Raw genomic sequence first — 22,203 nt, forward strand, 5'->3', positions numbered from 1 at the left:
TTGTTACCTTTTGCTCTCTTTTTGCTGAACTAACAGTAACCATGGCAATGATAATTACGTATACGCATTGCGGGCAATTAGAAATCATCGTACCCTTTTCTCTCGTACCTATGTTTGACAGACTTATTCCACGAGAAAGGGATCCGATAGCCCACATTGTTAATTGAACCAATTGAATACTATGACCAGAATTCATAGTCCGATCTTCTATTTAAGATCGTCTTAAGTGTGGCATTAGGTCGACTTAAGATTCCATTCAACCAATCAAATGCACATAGCATCTTAAGGATGATTGATCAACTGCCAGTTACTCTAAGCACCAGTGTAGATGTGTGCTAACGAGATCTTCTCTTCCACGAGAAGGATACAGACAATTTTCCTCCCATGTATATACATATGTTCTAAGATGTTACCGTTCACATCGCCGGTTCCGCCACGCAGGTTCGCCGCGACGTGCTTGCCGTTGTGCATCGTCGCCACATTCGGAGTGCTCTGCACGTATTCCAACCGTGCCTGATGGCGCAGCTTTGAGCCCGAGTGCCGGCACATACGACGCGCAACGCGATGTGAGCACTCGACTATGGGGTGGCCGCCGCTGATGTGCAGCCGCAGGCACTTCTCCCGCGAACGCTCCGACATGGAGCGCTGAATGATCGTTGACATCGACTCCTCGTACTTTTCTGTCAACAGAAGACACTCAATTGTGTCGTCTCTCTCTCGCGCGCGAGGTCCTTTAGAAAGACCCGAAAATGTGACTTTGCGAGTGCGGACACTAAAGATGACTTTGACTCTATTTAAGAGTTACAATTTAAACATCTAATCTAAACTTAGGTTTGCTTTGAGAAGCTTATCCCGTTTTCCGTATTTGTACGTTTATTTTTATGTGACACACTTCACTTTTGCGCGGAAAATTAAGAAGATATTTGTTTAAAATTAAAACAAAGTTCATGTGAATCAGAATCTTCATCTCTACAACATATATGAAAGTCAAAGTCATCGGTGAGGAAATAAATAAAAAATTTTATTTTATTTTCTAATTATTTAACTTTTTATCGTGTTTTATAGTATTTAGATATGTTGGTTTGGGGATTAATTTTTTAAAATCAATTTTTTTATTTGTTGTTAAAAAAGACCAGTTACACAAGAAAAAAGAGTATTAAAATATTATTAAATTATTTTTACATATTTAATAATTAAAAGATTAAAATTATGATATAGGAAATAGTTTCTAGTAAATATATAAGCAAAAATTTTCATTCAAAATCCTTATATAAGAGCTATAAGAAAGAGAAGTTTAGAAACGATATAATATGTTAGTTCGGATATCTTTTTTCTATTGTCGATCTTCATTAATTGATTAATTACATTAGTTTACAAATTTTTTTCATTATTTTAAATCAAACAAAGTGTTTTTTATAGATTTTTGAATACTGAAAACATTGTTGGAAGCCAATTTTTTCCAGCACGTCAGATTTTCAAAATAATTGAGATTTAATATGCAAGAATTGGCTTGCGATATTTCAAATTTTTTTTTGTGAAAAAATAACGTTATAGGAAATTGAATGTATTGTTTATTCCATATAAAATGCATTTTTTAAATTTCAATATCTTACTTTTTTGTCATGTGAGGAAGGATTTAAATACAAAGCTTTGCTGAGATAGTAAATATTTCGCTTATGATGATGCAAAGTCATAATTATATTCATAATTTATTTAGGACTGTAAATACATAGTGTAACTTATGGTAATGGATTCTACTAAATATTTATTAATATATAAGATGTTTTATTTTAATTATTCACCTAGAATTTCTCGAAAAAAATGCATTTTCAAAAAAATGTTTCAAACAAAAGTTGTATAATGTAAAAAGCGACATTAATGGTAAAATCAATTTTGGAACAAGTAATTTTTTTTTAAACTTTTTACTCAGGAATATCTCTATATGAATAATTTTCAGTTGTAATCTTTTATAACATGACTAAAAAGTCAGATATTGAAATAAAAAATGAATTTTAAAGGGGATGAATAACACAATTATATTTGATCAGACTTTTCAGATAATGTTAACTTTTTCACAAAAAAATCTCAAATATCGCAGAAAAAGCCATTTTTTACACATTGAAGAGATGTTGACTCTGTCTGTTTTATCGACAAATATTATTTTTACTCAACTATTTATTGGTTGTACAGAACAGAATGAAAAATTTTCTTATCGATCTTTTGCATTATGTTGTATTACGACTTAATCTAACCTAACCGATAACAAAACTGTAATTATTTAATTTTCTCTTTTTAAAAGTATACATACATAGTAACTCAGATTTATTATTGTGAATAATTTAATTCTAGAAAAAGATTTTTCATTCCCTAACAGTACACATATCCCGAAGACATTCAGAGAACATCCTGAGGATGTTCGAATGTCCTCTGGATATCCTCTGAATATCTTTCGTATGTTGTACTAAGGTTCTGTATAGCCAATAAATAGTTAAATGAAAATAATATTCGTCGATAAAACAGCAATTATTCTGGAAATCTGACGTGCTAGTGTTTGATTTGCGGGATCGTTTTCAGTATCCAGCAAAATCTACGAGAAACACTTTGTCTGGTTTATAATAATTTTTGACTGTAAATTAATGTTATCATACACGCCATCTCGTGAAAAAAATTCGAAAACACCGATCCTTACCGTGTCGATGATTTGGCATGTACTGCAACGGGAATGGCATGATGACCTGTTCGATGTAGTTCTGTTCGTGAAGCTCGCCAAAGGAGACGTTCTTGGTCGGCGGCGGCGTCGACAGCTTCGCCCTGCGTTCGTCCTTGCTCCGTCTCCTTACGCGGCACACGTGTCTCGCGATCTCGGTCTCCTCCAGGATCACGGAGTCGCTCTCCTCGACGACTGGCGGTACAAAGTCGTAGCGCGTCGTCGTCGTCGTCGTCGTCGTCGTCGTTGTCACGGCGTCGTTCGGCAGCGGTTCCTGACCCCGGTCCCGCATCAGCAACGCCATCTCGCTCGCTCTCTCGTCGGTGGCGCTTTTACGCCGCGACGGCTCCATGCCGCAGGTGTGCCGCGATTGCGTCGTCGTGGGCACCGTCACCGTCGTCGTCGTCGTCATCGTCGTCGTTGTCATCGCTATTGTCATCATCGTTGACGGCAGGGGCGGCGGCGGAAACGCGTCCATCGTCGTTGTCTCGGCGCCCGGGGAAGAGCTCTCCTCGATCGCCTGCGCCATCACAGCCACTCGTTCGTTGTCGATTGTGATTGACGTGGCCTTCGTGATAGATGTCCTTTTCCTAGAACGAGCACCACGCGACTACCTTGAGGATGGACGGCAGAGCGGATACATCCGGGGACTTCCGGATGGCCAGAAGTCAAAGAGAGAGTATGGGGTGGACGGATCATCAAATTATCTCTCTGCATTTAATTTTGATTTCTTAACTCTTTTTTAACCCTTCTGTCAATGATGGATACTTGAATGTCGAAAGCAATTTTGAATGTTACCCTAATAACACATACCATATCCAAAAGACATTCAGAGGATATCCAGAGGATATCCAGAGGACACTCTGAACGTTCTCTGAACGTTTTCGGGGTATGTGTGCTATTAGGGTTAACAGGATGCCGAATTAGTTCTGTTTTACCGATCGAAAAGTGAGGTTGGATTCGACTATAAATCTATTTATTGGCTATACAGATTGTTTATTACCTGAAATTATAAGCTAACGTGGTTTGTTAGTGTTAATACTTTAATTGTGGAAAAGGATTTATCAATCTGTGTAGTCAATTAACATATACATTTAAAAATCAAAATATTTTAATTTTTTTATTGATTGATAAATCCTATTTTATAATTAAAGTATTAATATTAACAAATCGCGTTAGCTTATAATTTCAGGTAATAAACGATCTGTATATCCAATAAATAGATTTATAGTTGAATTTAACTTCACTTTTCGATCGATAACACGAAACTACTCCGGTATCCTCTTCTCTGCTTAAAACAAAATCAAAAAGGGTTTTTTTGTATTCGGAAATATAATGGAATTGAATGCTTGATGCTACAAAGAAATTGTCATATAGTGCAATATGCGGAAAAAGGATTGACAGAGGGATTAATATCCAGAAATGCGTGAGTTATCGAGATAGCAAAAATTCGCATAGAGTGAATTTAGAGTTTTGATATTTGATCAAAAAGTAAATCTGAATCGCGAACATGTATCTTCGAACTGTAATTTTGTTAATTTGATTTATTATATACAGGGTATCCCAGACCTACAATCTGTTAATGGCAAAAGCATTTGAAAATAGGAAGCCATTATTTCTTGCATGGTTCCAATTTTTGTTTATTATGTATCTTTGTAATCTTTACAATTAAATTAAAATTTTATTAAAGTAAAGCCTACCTAAAGTTAACTGAAGAATGTGATTTTGTTAATATTTTATTTCCAAAAGCGAAATACTTGCGAAATACTTTATATTTTCAATCACTTATAAAATTACTGGTACTTCGACATTTTTGCCGAGGAAAAAATTGTCTCCAGATAATCCCAGAGATCTGCCATTAACAAATTACACCTTGTGTATATTCATAGTTTATTATATATGTATAATTCGGCTTTAATAATAATTATTCGATAATATTATTATATTGCATTTTCAAATATCGTCTATCTTAGCACTTGATTATTTTTGTCAAGTCTTTCGTATATACAAGCAGTGAGAGAGATTGATTTCCGCATTTAGGAAAAAGGATTGAGATCTAAAGGTGAAATTTAATATCAAACGTGGTAACGTACTTTGTTACTTGATCCACGTTGACGTAATCGCCCTCCGGCTGCGAAACGGTTGATGAGTTCAAGCTGCATATGGACATTGAAACATCAGTCGTTTCTGTAGTTACTGATGGCCCTATGGAATAAATAAAACGAAATTATTGGTGGAATAATTTAATTATTTTATTTTCGCATCGGCCGGTTCAAAGAAAACAATATGTATACGTTTTTTTCCATTATATCTGATTTCAAATCAAAATAGAAGTTAATAATGTTTCACAAAAAAATTAGTATAAAAAAACTTTTTCTAGATAAAAAAATATATTGAAGCGGTAGTGTGTAACTATTTTAATCGATAAAGTGTGTTACTTCGAAAAACTATGCGTTTAATATTATACATACACCCACGTATATTCGCTTTTTTTAATTTTATCTAACAGATACGTGAAAGAAAATATTTTATTCAATCTAATAGAAATGATATCCTTGATTTATAAATAAATCGAGATATTGAATACTTTGAGAGGGAAAAATATTGGAACGAAAATATTTACCTTCCCTTTTAACGGCCTCTTCTGGCTTTGGAACAGGCAACGTGTCGACCGTCTCTTGCGTTTCACTTGCAGTTTCTTCGCCCATTCTTTTTAAAAATCCCTGAAGTAATGCGCAAGGCAATGAAGTATAAGTATGTCTCTCCCTCTCTCTCTTTCGCTTTCTCTCTCAGCGCGCCGAAGCATACATATTTGATATAATGCAACACATTAAGATAGATTAAGTATTACATAAACGTAAACGAGTGTCCTGGGAGTTAACATTCGTTGGAATATATAATTTTAGATTGTTATCCTCAGAGGGCAAACTATATGGAATAACACAGTGTTATAATTATTTATAACCGGATTAAGAAAAGATGAGGTACGTCGCTCGCTTTTCTGTTAATCGAATGAAGACCGTCATCAACCCTCGGATCCCTCAATCGACGCGAGTATTTTATTAAAGCAACCTTTTCGTCAAGGAATATTTTAGCGCGATAAAATAATGCACACGATTTTTTTATTTTTCATGTAAAATGGTTTCTATTTTATTTTGTTATTCATAAGGTTTAACCTTTTATGCGTTAATATAATGACAAGTATCATCCTGATTCTGATTTTGACAATTTAAATTCTACTACAAGCTAATCTACTTTGTCAATGATAAAATTTGATTCAATTAAAAAATATAGATTTGCTGAATCAGTATTATTAAATTACCTTCATTTAATTCCACTACATATTTGTCAGATTTACTTTGATTCATCTTTATTTAATTTTATTAATTCTGCTTTATGCTATATGATATCCAATTGTAGCATCAATATCTCTCATCTGTTCTGATTTATTATATTTTATAATGTTAATATTTATTTATTAATATAATATTTTATAAATAATGTCAAAACACCATTTTGTATATTTCAAAATATATTTGCGAAGTATTTCTGTCGTATAAGTTTTCGAAAATAATAACTGTCGATGGCAAAAGTGATTGGCTTCGATTTTTATTTTCAATAAAAATTATAATGTATTATTTTTTTCTTAATAAATAACAATAAGTGATGTATTTATTCGATAAATGAAATATTTACGTCAAACATTATACATGCGGAATAAACTGTCAACGTCGTCAAAAAATCAAGGAATCGCGCAAAGGAATTATATATATATATATATATATATATATATATATATATATATATATATATATCTTCCTCTCTGGAGGAAATTTAATTTTGTAACGTTGGATATATTAAAGGAAGTCCGATTCCTTGGATTTTTGTGTCGCAGAGTTTGAAGAAACAAAGATGGTTCTATACGTAACGTAGCTCCATTCGCGTTTAGAACTTTGCAACTCCCCCGACGGAGTAATATTTACTGTAATACGATTTGAAAGTTTGATGGACGGAAAGAGCTTACCTGAAGCTCGGAATCCTTTTGCAACAGTTGCTTCCGGAATTTTTTATTCGCTAGCTTCGCCTCCTTCAAACGCTCGTCGAGCTCACTGACTGTCGAGTCCCTTCGTATTTTCAGCATTGGCCTCAGAGTCGCCCTTGTCCGCTTATTTATCGCCCCTTGCGGATTCCTGCGTAACTCTATTACCTAGAAATCCCCAAGAGAGTTACTCTTACTTGACTTCGCTGCTCTCATTTTGAGGATGGATAAGATGGATAGACACGTTTATTATCGTGCACTATAGTTTCTCCTCTAAGAACGTGTATAGGTGTATATATTTATAGCAAAATAATTTATCTCGAATAAATGAGGAAGAATGTGTGAAACACATTGTTACAAACAGGTGTTGTAAGAAAAGTGCAAGAGAGAATAATTTCAGTGAACAGATTTATACGCTATATAAATAATCGGAACAAATTCTAGAAGAGAACTTTAGAACAAGTTGACTCTTCAGACTCTTGTTGACATAAGATTTAATATACATATAATATACATGTATTAGTTTGAAGATGTGGGACAAAAAAGCATCTAATTGTTACAAATAATCTCTTTGAGTATTATCCGAGATCAAACAATTTTTACACAGCATGTAAATAAGACACACCCTCGGTAATAAGCGTACGCCATTTTGACACTTAAGGGGATCCGTCACGATTGTTTGTTTTATCGACCAATTACTATTTTCGTACTTCTAGTTTTTTGTCACATTAATTTGACAGACTTAAAAATGTTTCTCTACGATTTCAATACATGCATCAGTGATCCCAAGAAAGTTCAATTTCATATGAAAATCAGAAATAATTACGAAATTACAGTTTTTCTTTATTAATTTTCTTTTACCCAATATGGCGTCTCAAATGACAGGCGAGCTGTCAACTCATCATATTATGTGCTTTATAGAAAAAATGTGCATTTTGTATGAATATAAACACAAAATCCCTGAGATTAAGATACATGAAAAAAAGCATTGTTAGCCTTTAAATTTAGATTAGAAGTCTCATTTATAAAAGTATATATAGTTTGTATTACGATTCGTACGTATGTGTGCGTGCGTTGTATGAGGGCGCTACTATTTGGTCAGAGTTCGTCGTTCGCTGAAGGATCCCCTTTTTGCTATTTGGGACAAGAGTGAAATAGGAACGTACCTTAGGAATAAAAACCAGACAAAGAGTGGCTGTACTACAAAATATAATGAACACCGCCAACATTATGAACATGGCGTCCTGTTTGTCAGTCAGCACGAAGCTTATAGCCGCGCCAGTGACGCACATTATAACAACGTTGTACACGCTCATTCCCACGTATTTACTGTCATTTAATGCCGGTATGCTAACGTGACGCGTTTCCCATGCCAGAAAGGCACCGAATATCTGAAAAGACCCCGCAGGGTTTGAATCGAATGAGTATCTATTGGATTTACCCGGTTTTATTCATCCGCGAAGCGATATATGTATATATGGCTCGAGTACTTACCATTAAAAGGCCTTTGTATATATATATGCAAAACAGATAAATATTCATTTGATTGCTCTGACAATACTCGTTCTCCGGGATGATTATTATATCGTCGCTGGAGGGATGATGCTGCAAAAATCGAGGGAGCGACCTCACGAGTTATCGAGAAAAGTTTTTTCCAAATAAACAAAAAAAAAAGAATGAAAATGCCGAAATTTATAAGCAAGCGTACGATATATATTTCTTCGGCATTTTTAATTTTCTTACTCACGTAAGGCTCCATTTGCTTAATCGCCCGATAGAACGGATCCGCTATTTGCCACGTCGTCATGATTGTGAGATCGACAGCTAACAATATCCCGACCACCATGAACAACTGGTAATCTTTTATCACCTAAATCACACATACACACGCATACAAACGAGTCTGTTAAGCGCGAATATCATTTGCATCATCGATGCGGGAAGAGCGTTACCTTCTTATTGAGCTTCACATCGGTGAATATGGAGTGGACGCGCCACGTTTTCGAGAACATGGAGCCAAAGGCCAACGAGAAACCGGCCATCAGCAACCACGCTCTGGCCGTACAAATGTATGGGAACGCCGCCACGCTCGATAATTGCGAGTCTAGTCCGAGAAAGATAACGCTACTGTAGGTCAGCATACAACCGATAATGATGAGATTGTTGAGGTGGGGCGATGACATTTTGATGTATCTGCAATATTGAATTTCGCGCGTGAAAGCGTGTTCGCCTCTTGGCAAAGTACTCAAGGGGAGGAAACCCCACAAATGTATGTATGTGTATGTGGAAGATCTGTGCTTTTGTACATATACAGAGTATCTGGTAATGAACTGACCAACCAAAAGGTGATAGATGATAGATTGGGTCAAACTGAATAGAAAAGTCCTGTACCATTTTGCTAAATTAGCAATAATTATTGGTACAGGACTTTTCTTTTTAGTTAGACCCACAAATGTATGTGGAAGATCTGTGTTTTTATAGATATACACGTGTCTCTGGTAATTAATTGACCAACCGAAAGGTGATGATAGATTGGGTCAAACTGAAAAGAAAAGTCCTGTACCATTTTGCTAAATTGGCACTAATTATTAGACTGTTATTTTCAGTGTTTTGATCCAATCTACCATCCCCTTTCGGCTGATCAGTTAATTACCAGACACTCTGTACATACGTATGCGCGATATGTAATTGTTACGTATTACGGCGATGGCCTTTCGATCACCTTTGATTTCTGTATCTGATATTGATGGCAAGAAAAATGGATGCCATGACGATACCGACACTAGCGGCCGAGGCTAGCACCGCGTACAGAGTGATGTCCACGGTGGAGTGCTCGATGATGCGAACCGTCCGGTCTTTCGGCGGGGGTCTCCCGTTCCACAGCGGCGCGTCTCCTCTGGTCAGATCCAGAACGCCGCTTATGCTATCGTACTCGCCTACGTTTACCTCTTTACCGTCTAAAAAAAGGGTGAGTCGACAAATTGAGAATCGGGGGCGCGATTCGTAAGATAGCACTAGTTTATAAAAAATTTTTTAGTATTTTAAACCAAACAAGGTGGTTTTTTTATAGATTTTTGGATGCTGAAAATGATATCGCGAGTCAATTTTTGACCAGCACGTCAGGTTTCCAAAATAAATGAGGTTTACATGCGAAAAATGACTTTTTTGCGATATTTGAAATTTTTTTATAAGGTTAACGTTTCTGAAAATTCTGATTAAGTGTCATGAATGTATTATTTATTCCTTATATTATACATTTTTTATTTCGATAATTTACATTCTAGCCATGTTAAGGAAGGATTTAATAAAATAATTTTTTACGGATCAATATTTTTCTCGCCTATTTCTTTACAGGGGAAGCTAAAAGAGGAACAAGGAGAATGTTTGAGATCCCAATCACAGGATACAAAATTCCCAAATTCCTCAATTTTCTTACTTAATTTCGCAATAACATCGCGTTTGGCTCTATGACCGAGAAGGAGGTGTATATCGTGTAAAATAATTTTTTTCAAAAATTTTTTTTTCTCTTAACAGCGTCTCTATATAAGAAGTAATTCTTAGCTTTACTCTTTTATAACATGACTAAAAAGCAGAATATTGAAATAAAAGCAATGCATTTTATAAGGGATGAACAATTCATGATATTTGATCAGACAGATAAGATTTCAAAATAACATTAATTATTTACAAAAAAAAAAAAAAAGAATCTCACATCGCAAAAAACCATTTTTTACATATTAACGTCACTTATTTTGGAAATCTGACGTGCTGGTGACATTTTGTTTGCGGCATGATTTACAGCATTCAAAAATTTATAAAAAACATTTGTCTGATTTAAAATAATTTTTGGTAATGTAAACTAATATAATACATACGTTTTCTCTATCGTTAAATTAAAGCACCTATTCCACTAAAAAATTGATATCTGTATGTTTTTATCGTCGAATCGGATCAATTTAAATTTTTCCTTCTAATCGCGAAATTCTGATTATAAAAGGAAATGCATGTCGGTGTAATAAAATTGCTGCGCTTTGACGGATCATAAAAATAAAATAAATCGCGTTCAACGAGATTAAGTGTAGCACAGTATTTTACTTTCAACATTCATATATATTTTCGTTATATTTTCAATTTTTTAGATACTTTTTATCGTGAATTTTATCTTCAAAGTTTATCAAATTTTCATTATGATTTGAAGACAAATTTGTGAGAATATTCATTGATCCGCGCGCATAATTTATTGTACATTATTCATTGTAAAAAAATATATTATATATTATATAAAAATATGTAAAATTACATAAATAATAAGTATAAAATTACACGATAAATGATGAAAATGTACCTATAGCTTTTCAATATTTATCGCGTACTTTTACATTTATTATTTATGTAATTTTACATATTTTTTATGTAATATTATATATTTTTTTACATCATTGCTTTAAAATAAATAGCTTAATTCGATTAATAATTTTTAATAGAAAATTTAACTCGTACAATTACACATTTCGCGTAAAACATAATATGAAAAAAAAACTTTTATTAGAGAAAACTTTTTAAATACATTTCTCTTTTGAATTCTCCCTGTAATAATTACCGAGCTATAGCGAAAGCTTGAAATAGGTACTTTGTAACTTTTAAAATTCCTGCGCCAATGTCTTAAGAGGTGAGCAACTTACTTACTTTGAAATTGTTTTAGAAGAATGTACGCTTTCCTTTCGTTATCGTAGAAGCGAACCGGGCCCTGCAAATTTTACATTTCTCACATCCATTTCGCGTTATTTTATACATACATCTATATATATATATATATATAAACATATACATGTATGTATATGTACATGTAGGATAGTGTTTGTACCACAGGCGATAGGGCGGGCGAATCGGATTTTAAAACAAAAGCGCGCTCTTCACCGATACGCCATCGACTCATGCCAATTTGCCCCACTAACTCGTCCGGTGGTTTGTCATGTTTTTGATTTCGCTTTAATTTCAATTCGGTTCACCGCCAGAATCGGTCTCTCGTTCTTTCTCCTGGCTTCGTTATTGCTACTCTCGTTACATCTATACATACACACACACACACATATATATATATATATATATATATATATATATATATATATGAGACGATACTACGTCTGTACATCCCTTTTTTGCTAAAACGTGCTCGACTGCGGCAAAGTATGTACTGCGTCGTATATTAAAAAAAAAAGCGAGAAAAAGACTCATTAAATTCAAAGCGGTATACGGTTGCAGGACGCGTAGAAAAATGATGCGCGCACTTGAGACAGAGCCTCGGACGCGAAAAGACGGTCAAGTGCAGCACGCGAATGCCACGGATGTTGATTATGGCTGGAGAGAACGCAAGCAAAGCAAAACGCCTCACTCTCTCGTAAAGAAGGGCGTAAAGTGCCCGGCAGCCTCGTCGTCCTCGGGACGGACCCGATCGGATGCAAAGGGTTGTCGCTTGTCTAATGAGAAAGCGTAAAGACTCGCTCTCCAATCTTTGCTTTTCTTTATAAACGTCTTCATTCTCTTCCCTTCGTTCTTTTAAACGAGTTTCCTCCCGAGGGCGATTGTGCGGCAACAGCGAAGTTATACCTCTGTGTATTCGCGACACGAATACTAAGACAGCAACTTGGAACTTAAGTGACGCGAATCAATCGACCGCGGAGAAAGAGAGAGAGAGAGAGAGAGAGAGAGAGAGAGAGAGAGAGAGAGAGAGAGAGAGAAATATTTTGCTCCAAGCTATACAGGAGTTGTCGTTAAAAGGGCGAGAGGTGATAATCTCGGTGAAATGTTTCTTCTCTTATGAAAAAAAATATATATATACAGGGTGTCCTGGAAATTGCTGAAACTAATCAGCTGTCATTTTTTAAAGCATGCGGTTATTAATTAGGAAACAGAAAACAAAAATTGTGTTGGAAAGAGGAAAAGTATATATAAATAAAATGTGTGTATATGTACTAGTTTATTTTATTGAAAAAAGTGCTAATAATCACATATGTAAGCTAATGATAAATATTTTCGAATTTGATGTTATTGACGATCTTTTTAATAGCTGCTATTAAATCTGGCACTGTTGAAAATATTTATCATTAGTTTATATGATTTTATGTGATTATTAGCACTTTTTTCAATAAAATCAATATAATTTTTATCAATAAAATAAACTAGTGTACAAACATTTTATTTATATCCATTAAAAACTGCACTTTCTGCATGCATTAAAAAATGATAGCTGATTAGGAGAGTAGAAATAATCGACCAAAAAACTAGCGTAATACTTCGTTTATTAAATTCACTACGTTTCGACCATGTGGTTGTGGTCCTTTTCAAATGAACAAATATTTATCATTAAATATTAAATCTTCATATTAGTAATACTGTCGATAATTATTAAACTATAAATATATACAAGTCAAACGATTGAAAGTACGAGAAATGGTCAACATGTCACGCCGAAGGATCGTCAAGTTTTAATATATGTGATAGCTGATTAGTTTCAGCAATTTCCTATGGGACACCCTGTATACAGGAGAGAGATGTATCTTCGTAGCTAATATAAAAAATTCTCGAGACTTTTTATTGAGACGATTACACCGAATAAAAATATTGCAAGTATTACTCTAAACATAATTACATAACTGCAAAATAAAAATATTCTGTTTCTTTTTCATCATTTCTACTAAATAGATATATTCTCGATCATTATTAAGAAAAAAAATAAATAAAACACTTTAAATCAAGAGAAAATTATTTTTCTTCGATATATTTTCAGAATATGTTCATCGAACATTAATGGTTAGATATTTAGAAGAATGATATCGGAAAGATATTAATTTGTAAAAATGTATTCATTATCACAAAAGAAACTATATAGGACCCTATTTATCAGAAGAAAATTATTTTTCTTTGATACATTTTTTAGAATATATTTCATATTAAATTTCGATGATTTAAAATCCAGAAGAAAAAGATATTAATCTGTGAAAATTTATTCATTACCACAAAAGAATCTATTTCGGAACCTATCTATCAAAAGAAAATTATTTTTCTTCAATATATTTTAAGAATATATTCCATCAGAGCTTTACAGTTTGATATTCGGAGGAAAAATCAAGTCTATCACATTTATTTTTTATCATGAACGGAACTATTTAGGAACCGATACACAAATGTGGAGAATTTTCAAACTATAATATTAAAAAAAAATTTCTACAAGTTTACTTCTCGAGTTTCTTGTTTCTCGTTTAAAAAAATCGGGATGTTAAGATATAAACATAAAGTTACATGTTTTAGATTAGAGCTATAGTTTCGAAATATGTATTATCAATTAGAAAAAGAATTGCAATTGTAAATGCTTGATTGGAAAAAAATACAAGTTACAAACTTGACAAAGAAAATTTCATAATATATAAATTATTATCTATAAAAAAATACATTCTCTTTTAATTGTAAAAATGAAATAACGACAATGAGATATTTGTCACAATAAAAATTATAAATTATGCATTTGCTTGATTGTTAACAATGCATTTTGTTTATGCATCAAAATATTTGAATAATTACAATATATTCTTTCATATAAAATATAATATGCATATTGCTGAATCAAAATACCGTATAATTTCCCTTGCACGTACATTTCACGATCCCAGAAATCATATTTTAATTTTTGCCATAATATTTTCCCCGTGTACATTTGTAATATGTATATAATTCATCAAAAATAATTTCCGGGAAAAATCATTAAGGCTTTTTACGACTTGTCGGTTACGAGACACTCCGCATAACAACGTCCGTTTTTAGCGCCAAGAGTTTTATGTCAAATGGCATTACCCGACGCCCGTATTCGGCGCACAAGAGGAAGAGCGGAAAGGGATAAAAGGGGGAGGATGGCCGGGCGCGAAATTGCAACAAGGCGGGGCCAGCTTACCGTGACACCATCGAAGCTTGTATTCCTGAGGGCATCGAGGAAGAGTCGCTCCCATAATACGTCCCTATACCGAAAGTCGGATATAGTCTGGTTATGATGGATATGCCGTATCCTGCGCGCGACATGCTTCACAGCCAGGGCGACCGTCCAGATACCGTCGTACGTGTATCCATGAAACCTGGAGTACTCGTTGCCCCGCCTCGAGTCGTACTCGACCTGATACTGATCCGGGGTCTGCGGCAGAAAGGGAGGACGCATCAAGATATGCATATCAAGACAAGCAACAGGCGTCATGACGATTCGAGTCTCAAAGAGGCGCCATGTACATGTATATATGGCGTTATTCCAATTGAGCACTCCTGATCGCTCCGGGCGCGATTAAACGTAATTCTCGACAACTCTATATTGAAAGATATGCGCACACACTTGATACATGTATACACGTATGCCGAAATATGTCACTCTGCTCCGTCGCGTTACGCCCCATCTACGGATTCTTCCGCCAATTTCGAGTCGATTTTTCCGTAATCCTTTCAAGATCACATTCGGGCTACTTATGCGGCGGAAGACGCAATATTCCGTCGCGTTTCCGTGCTCGAGATTGGAAGATATATTTTCACTTTTATAAAAAAAAAGAAAGAAAAAAACTGTGAGCATTTTATAAAACTGCTACGTACCGACTTTTAGATTCTGCAATTTTGAATCTAGATAACCGAATGGGACTCAATTTGCTTCTCGGAACGACTTTTACACACGACTTTAATCGAAAACCGATCATGAAGATGAGAAGAACTAGAGGAAGCATATATGAGCGCTATAGATGAGGTATATAAGGCCTAATACAATACAAAAGTACAGACAATAAGAACAGGAAATAAAAAACATCCATCAAGAGCGGAGATTATATTATTCCTATTGCCTGTACTTTTGTCTCGTGTGATATACTTAATTTTAAAGACGTAAAGAGAATTATTTGTCGGAAAAGGCCCAAATGGATGCAATTGGACACAAGTTATATCGGCCAGTGCCTAAATGACTAACGATTAACTAGAATCAGAAAGTATGTCCTATGTTCAATTGACCAATCAACTAAGTATTTAATAGGGTATCACCCCATTTTAAAATAAAAATAAATTACTGATTGGTTATCACTGAAAAAGTATAGATTCCCAGATAGCACTATATCCAAAATTGACGCATAAGACATCTTTAAGAAATCATGGGGTTTGTTCTTTATTGTTGTACTAATGAACTAGTGCAGACTGTCGCAATAAGTTAAAGTGAAACAACAAATATTTGTCTGACTTTAACTTATTGCATTAGTTTATCACTGCAGCAATAAAGAACAAATCCTTTAAGAAATCTTATTATGATGTGATATTCAAAAGTTATGCGCCAATTTTGAACATGGTGCTGTCTGGGAATTAAATTATTATTATTTTACTCTTTATTATTGGTTTTCATTGAAAAATGCTAATGCAAATATAAAACGAGAACTGATAGTGCTCTTAAGCAAGATAACTGTGATTTAATTCCTCTTACGTCTTAGGAGACAGAATTTGTAACTATGGGTTTGCTCTTTATACGAGTAGCTGCACCGGTGAACTATAGTGCGGTAGGTTGGAGTGAAACAAAATATACCTATCTCACTTTAACTTATTGCACCAGTGTGCACTAGTTCAGCAATGCGGCAATAGAGAACAAACCCTATATGATCCCTCCGTATCTCCTTATCTCCATGGAACTGACATATATACGATCACATTCGCTTACGATTCCGGACGTGGTGTGCTGTCCTTCGGTCGTCAGGGGCAACAGATCCGCCAGGATGACACCGTGGAGAGCCTCGGACAATTCGGCGGGATCGCATCCACCGTCCGGACGCAACCACCACTCCCTGGTGTAAGTCCCGATGATGACCCACTGATACTTCCTGCCGTACATACCGAATCTGTAGGCCTCGCAGAATATTCGCCTGGCCCACGCCTCATTGAAGTTACCCAGCAGGATCCTCACGTCCTTCTCCTTGAACTTCTCGAGCGCCGTCTTAACTTCCGTAGCGAAGCTCAGCGTTTCCACGAGCTCCATCTTGTTCTCGTCCAGATCGACCACCAGACGATTGTGCACCTGGGTGCACGAAAAAAAGGTGTGATTTGAAAGCACTATTGGCTTTGTTATCGTTAGTTGAAATTCTGAACGCTAATCACGTAAGCGCATTCGCGCGTTTAGCTCGTTCAAACGAGCCGTAACAGCAACGACGAATCTCCATTTATAATGTAAATGAAACAGTCGCTTGCATATACATCAGCCGGGAGCGTGCGTACGAAGAGCGTTAATTAACCCTTTCGTTTTGCCCAAATCGCACCCGATTGTTGGGAACCGCTGTTCTTCTCTTTTTCATCACTTTCATTAATTAATGTTTAATACGTAGAAAGTTTTGACATTTCTTTAAGATTTCCCATTTTTCGTAAGATGCATTAAGTCTCTTTCTCTCCTTTCTCTCTTTTTCGTAGCCAAATCAACTTTAATTACATTTCCAAGAGACGTTTTAAAGAGAAGGACATTTTTTAACTTTCTATAGTTTTTCTCTTGTTTTCTTCCTTAATTTCGCTATACAGGGTGTAACTGGAAAAGCATATTTTTTGCATGTTCCCAATTTTTGCCATTTTTCTAAGTCTTCAATTAAAATTTTATTAAAGTAAACTCTACCTGAATTTAATTGAAGAATGTAGTTTTATTAATATTTAAATTCTATAAAGTTTAATTTGTAAGGGCTTCTTTTTCAATTATTGATAACTTGAAAATTATTGGTGTCTCGACATTTTCACTGAGGAAAATTCATCTCTAAATTGGCCAGAGAATTCGATAGGGTGTTTCGTATATGTTTGTTCAGTTACACTCGTCATATTAGAACTTTTTTTTATATTGCAGAGATAATTCGGGAGATTTTACCAGTGAGTATCTAGGCTCGTTCTGATAAATTGTGCCGACCCGCGTCCAATTAAAATGCACTAACAGCGCCACTCTTGGCGCATTCAGGGCGTTTTCGGACGGCACTACCCTGAAGAAATTCGGGAAGTTATTGGTCGTGAACATAGGATGGGTGTCCGCGTAGCTGAGCTGCAACAGTAAGAGACAGAGAACGAAAATGTTGATAAAGGAATCACATATCTCTCTCGCGAATCTCATCTAATACGAATCTTTTTTCCGTGTACATATGTACGTGTATGTATGTGTGCGTGTGTATGCAAATAAGCGAGGACGGAAAGAGGACTCTCTGGCGTACGTCATGAATATTTACGACGACATTTTACCATTGCATTACCTGCGTAAGGCGCCAGTGTTTCGAAGCTTTCGCTATCGGGTCCGTGACTTGTGTGCAAGCACCGCCGAAGAGTATCACCTTGTGCGGTCCGTTGTGCATCATGTCGAAGAAGGCTTTCATCCCGACGGCGGCGCTACACTGCAACACACGATGATTTATCGCTCTCAATTTTCTCCCTCGTTAATAGATAATTCTGAAAAAAGAGTGCAACTTGAAACTTCAAAGCAATTTCAAGAGTTTAAAAGGGTTCATCTGAAATACTTCCACAAACGAAAAAAAGTTAAGTACATAAATATTAAATTATTTAAAAAAAATCTCATCTAAATATACTTAATATACAGGAAGGAGTAAAAGTTCCGGAACGGCAAATATTGGTTTAATAAAAAAATGTTTCAAACACAAAAGGAGTAGGGCTTAAAAAAAATTATTAGGTGATTATATCTGTTTGATCTTGGGATGAAGTTAAAAATCCCGGTCAAGGTCAACATGAAAATCTTAAACAGAAACCCTCTTATTTTTTTTTACATATTCATACATATTCTTAAAGCTGAAAAGTCGAGAGATTTTCACACATTATAATAAAATATTTTTTCCATCTCAAAATCAAACATATCATCACCAAATAGTTTTTGAGCCCTACTCGCTTTTTGTTTGAAATATTTTTTATTAAATCAATATTTTCTGAGATATTTTACCGTTCCAAAACTTTTGTCCCTCTCTGTATATTTAATATATATTTTAACTAGTTAAATGTATTATATCTGAAATATATTATACGCATTTTTTTGCTTAATGTATTCCTTCGCTTACATTTTCACGGAATGTTTGCATCGAGATAGAAAGTGATCGTTTCTTATATCGAAAACTCTCTTTGATATTTGCAGAATCAACAAGTGTTTGTGTTGGGGTACAGCCGGAAAATAGAGAAAAGCGAAGGGTAGAGTTATGCCAAATCGGGTGGGGGATGAATATTATCGGGACGCTTTCGACATTATCTTAATTATAGAGAGATTAACGCAAAAACTCGCGAAGAATAAAAATCGTAATATCAATAAACGCGCGCAAACATACTGATTTTATTTATCTTTGAAGAAAAAGTTTAATTATTATTAATAGAATATAATGGCTTTTCTTTATAAAAATAGAAATGGTATCACCGAGAAAATTCTATTCTCGAAATAAGGGAACCGTATACCATAAAATCTCTATATTATGGATATTCTTAAGTGTTTCTAGAACATGCACTAAAACTAAGACTATATTCTTTGGTAATAACAAATGGTTGTATACCTTTTTATGCGGATCGTTTATTTAGCGTTATATTGTTGCAGCAACGTATATAGTGTTGTAATTTACACCGCAGTGCAGTGTTTATCACTGAAATTTTAGTTTTTTAGGAGAATGGATAAAGTTAATATTAGGAGAATGGATAAAGTTAAGTGACTCGAGAAAAAAGACTTGAAGCACTCAGAGAAGTATTTACAAATAAGTAACATGCACAGAAAAATAAGAGAAATTCTTGCTTTGAAAATATCTTTAACTTCAACGCGGAAATCTTGGAAAATGGGATTATGTTGCGTTAAATAAAGAGAACTTGCTTGAATAAAAACATTTTATATATAATTCAACCAAGAAGAATATATTCTTGAATGTTGAATAAAAAAAATATACTTTCAAATTAAAGATTAAATTCTATTCTTCTTTGTCTATATGCTATAATATATTTTTTTATTAATATAAAAATAAACCCTATTTTGTTTACATTTTTCTATAAATTAGAAGTACTTGATACTAATGTTTAAGAGAATTCCACTCTTAAGACAAGAGATTCCGTTTAGCGCCTATTTTAGAAGATATTTAGGGTATTCTAAACATATATGGAAAATTCTAAAAATGAGGGTATAATTTTTTCATTGATATTTTAAATCTTTCCGTGAAACTTTTTTCCTCATTTAAAATTTTTATTAGAATAAATATTTAACATGCGAGAATATAAAGTGTTGGTGCGATTGAAATAATTGTCAAAATGGCGAACGGAATGAAATGATTTTTCGAATTATTTCATATATTTGTGAATTATTTCCGCGACGGACGTTCATCAGTGTCGCACATATTCCGTTCAAGTCTACATTATGCTCCTTTTATATCAGCACCATTTTTCGAGTGTTCTTTTTCACGTTGGAAATTGATTCCAACAGCTATCGCCACTTTCTTCTTTTTGTGCACGTTGCGGATGAGCAGATGACCCCATTTCGAAGACAAGATGTAATGGGATATAATTACACGGATGAAAATATAAAAATTCTGGTTGGTCGCAGAAAAACGGAATTGAGTCTATTCTCTTTCCGAGGATACGAGACACTAAATTTATCATGGGTAGAGCCTGAAATATTTCTCAATCTGTTGAGATTATTTTTTGAAATAGAGAAAAACTGTGCGCAATTTTTTGTCGTCGCTTAAGCAATATTTTTTTAACCTCATTGCTATATTATCCTTTTTCCCCTCTCTTGCATTCTGTTTTTATAATTTCGTCACGCGCCAATTGTTATTTTTCATTAAGGGAATTTTTCACGATTGTTTATTTTATCGACCAATTATTATTTTCGTGCTTCTAGTCTTTTGTCGCATTAATTTGACGGAATTAAAAATGCTTTTTTAGGGTTGCGATACATACATCAATGATTCCAGGGAAGATCAATTTCATATAAAAAACGAGAAATAATTGCGAAATTATAGTTTTCCTTATCAACTTTTATTTCAATATGACGTCTCGAATGACAGACGAGCTGTCAACTCGTTACTTTATGTGCTTTATATAAAAAATATACATTTTGTATGAATATAAACACAACATCCCTGGGATTAATATCAATGAAAAAAGCATTGTTATCCTCTAAATTTAGATTAGAAGTGTAATATACAAATATAGTTTGTATTACGATTTGTACGTATGTGTGCATTTTAGGTTATAGACCAATATAAAAATAAATATAATAGAACAAAAAACAGCAATACATATTTACGTTCAAATCTGTAATAATATTAGCAAAAAGTGACCATGTATGCATAGATTTCCAATACGTGTTTGATCTGAATGATTTATAATGTGAAATTCAAAATATCAGTAATTATTCTTTGAAAATTAGTCGGTAATTACCGATATTTTTAATTCCAAAATGAGGGCGCTACTATTTTGTCGAAGTTCATCGTTCACTGAAGGATGATCCTTTAATTCGCAAAAACGCGAATTCTTAAAAATTTTTGAAATTTGTCAAACATTTATCTAGCTAGGCTAGGCGATTCCGTTTCTCGCGCATTTTATTGCACGGTCTCTCTTTATTTTGCATTGATTTCCGATACATCACGGCATAGATAAAAATCCGCTTCCCTCGGAAAATTGCGTTACGAAAGAGAATCGCGTAACTCGAGAAAGAATTCGAAGTTTATTAGTCGCGATCGTCGACTATTAGACTCGAAGAGAAACCAGGGAAGAAGAAGAAAAAAAAAAGAAATCCGATCTCTCGTTTCAAATGCAACGAAAATAAGGGGAGACGCACTGGTTTAACGACGTAGAACAATAAGGCTGCCACATCTGTTGCAATAGGATATTGTAAGCAAGATAATCTGTCACTTTTACGGAGGAAAAAGGAAAAGCATCTTCTACCCTTTGTACTCCCGGATTCACCTCGAGTTAAATCGAGGAAAGTGATATCGATTCACACGCAAAGGGACGGACAGTGTTTCCTTAATTATACGATTGCGTGTCGCAAAACTCCGAGTTCGAGAGCAAAGCTCATCGAGGGTAGCTCGGCGATTTTCTTCTCGCGTGAGAATGGGAAGAATTAATTTCAAACGACATCGCTCTCCCCTCGATCGCGCTATTTTGAATTAATCAAATTCAATGGTGCGTATCGTTGTAAAAAAAAGGAAAACAAGAAAAAAGGAATAAAAAAATGTACGAGAGAAAACAGCGCGTTTAATCGTGTACCTTTCAAAGTGTACACACGGTGGCCTTTCACTGGGTGTATGTACACTTTGCGATCGTATTTACAACTTTTCACAATATCCTTTCGACGCGAGTAATCGGAAGCGATTAATCTCTCGCCGTCTTCAACTACAAGCTACTCCGCTTTTTATCGTCGGTTTCCTCGAAGAAGTCTAGTCTAGACTCTCTCATAATGTCGATG

The 22,203-nt window shown here is 34.7% G+C and overlaps 1 protein-coding gene across 4 annotated transcripts in view; it reads right to left on the reverse strand.

Moving 5' to 3' along the window:
• Positions 1–22,203, reverse strand: part of GABA-B-R2 (gamma-aminobutyric acid type B receptor subunit 2) — a 61,005-nt gene that overhangs the window by 11,009 nt on the left and 27,793 nt on the right. For all 4 annotated transcript variants that reach the window (XM_085490103.1, XM_085490098.1, XM_085490090.1 and 1 more), the window contains 15 exons: positions 18,017–18,154; positions 17,644–17,811; positions 16,465–16,818; positions 14,692–14,925; positions 11,433–11,493; positions 9,469–9,703; positions 8,699–8,939; positions 8,494–8,616; positions 8,241–8,351; positions 7,913–8,137; positions 6,732–6,914; positions 5,331–5,430; positions 4,801–4,912; positions 2,690–3,297; positions 414–680 (listed from right to left, as the gene is read on the reverse strand). In XM_085490103.1, coding sequence (XP_085346229.1) covers positions 414–680; positions 2,690–3,297; positions 4,801–4,912; positions 5,331–5,430; positions 6,732–6,914; positions 7,913–8,137; positions 8,241–8,351; positions 8,494–8,616; positions 8,699–8,939; positions 9,469–9,703; positions 11,433–11,493; positions 14,692–14,925; positions 16,465–16,818; positions 17,644–17,811; positions 18,017–18,154 — 3,160 coding nt within the window. The remainder of the gene's footprint in view (positions 1–413; positions 681–2,689; positions 3,298–4,800; positions 4,913–5,330; positions 5,431–6,731; positions 6,915–7,912; positions 8,138–8,240; positions 8,352–8,493; positions 8,617–8,698; positions 8,940–9,468; positions 9,704–11,432; positions 11,494–14,691; positions 14,926–16,464; positions 16,819–17,643; positions 17,812–18,016; positions 18,155–22,203) is intronic.

The sequence above is a fragment of the Nylanderia fulva genome, unplaced genomic scaffold (genome assembly GCF_048542155.1).
Source record: "Nylanderia fulva isolate GAGA-0341 unplaced genomic scaffold, ASM4854215v1 Scaffold119, whole genome shotgun sequence".
NCBI classification, from domain to species: domain Eukaryota; kingdom Metazoa; phylum Arthropoda; class Insecta; order Hymenoptera; family Formicidae; genus Nylanderia; species Nylanderia fulva.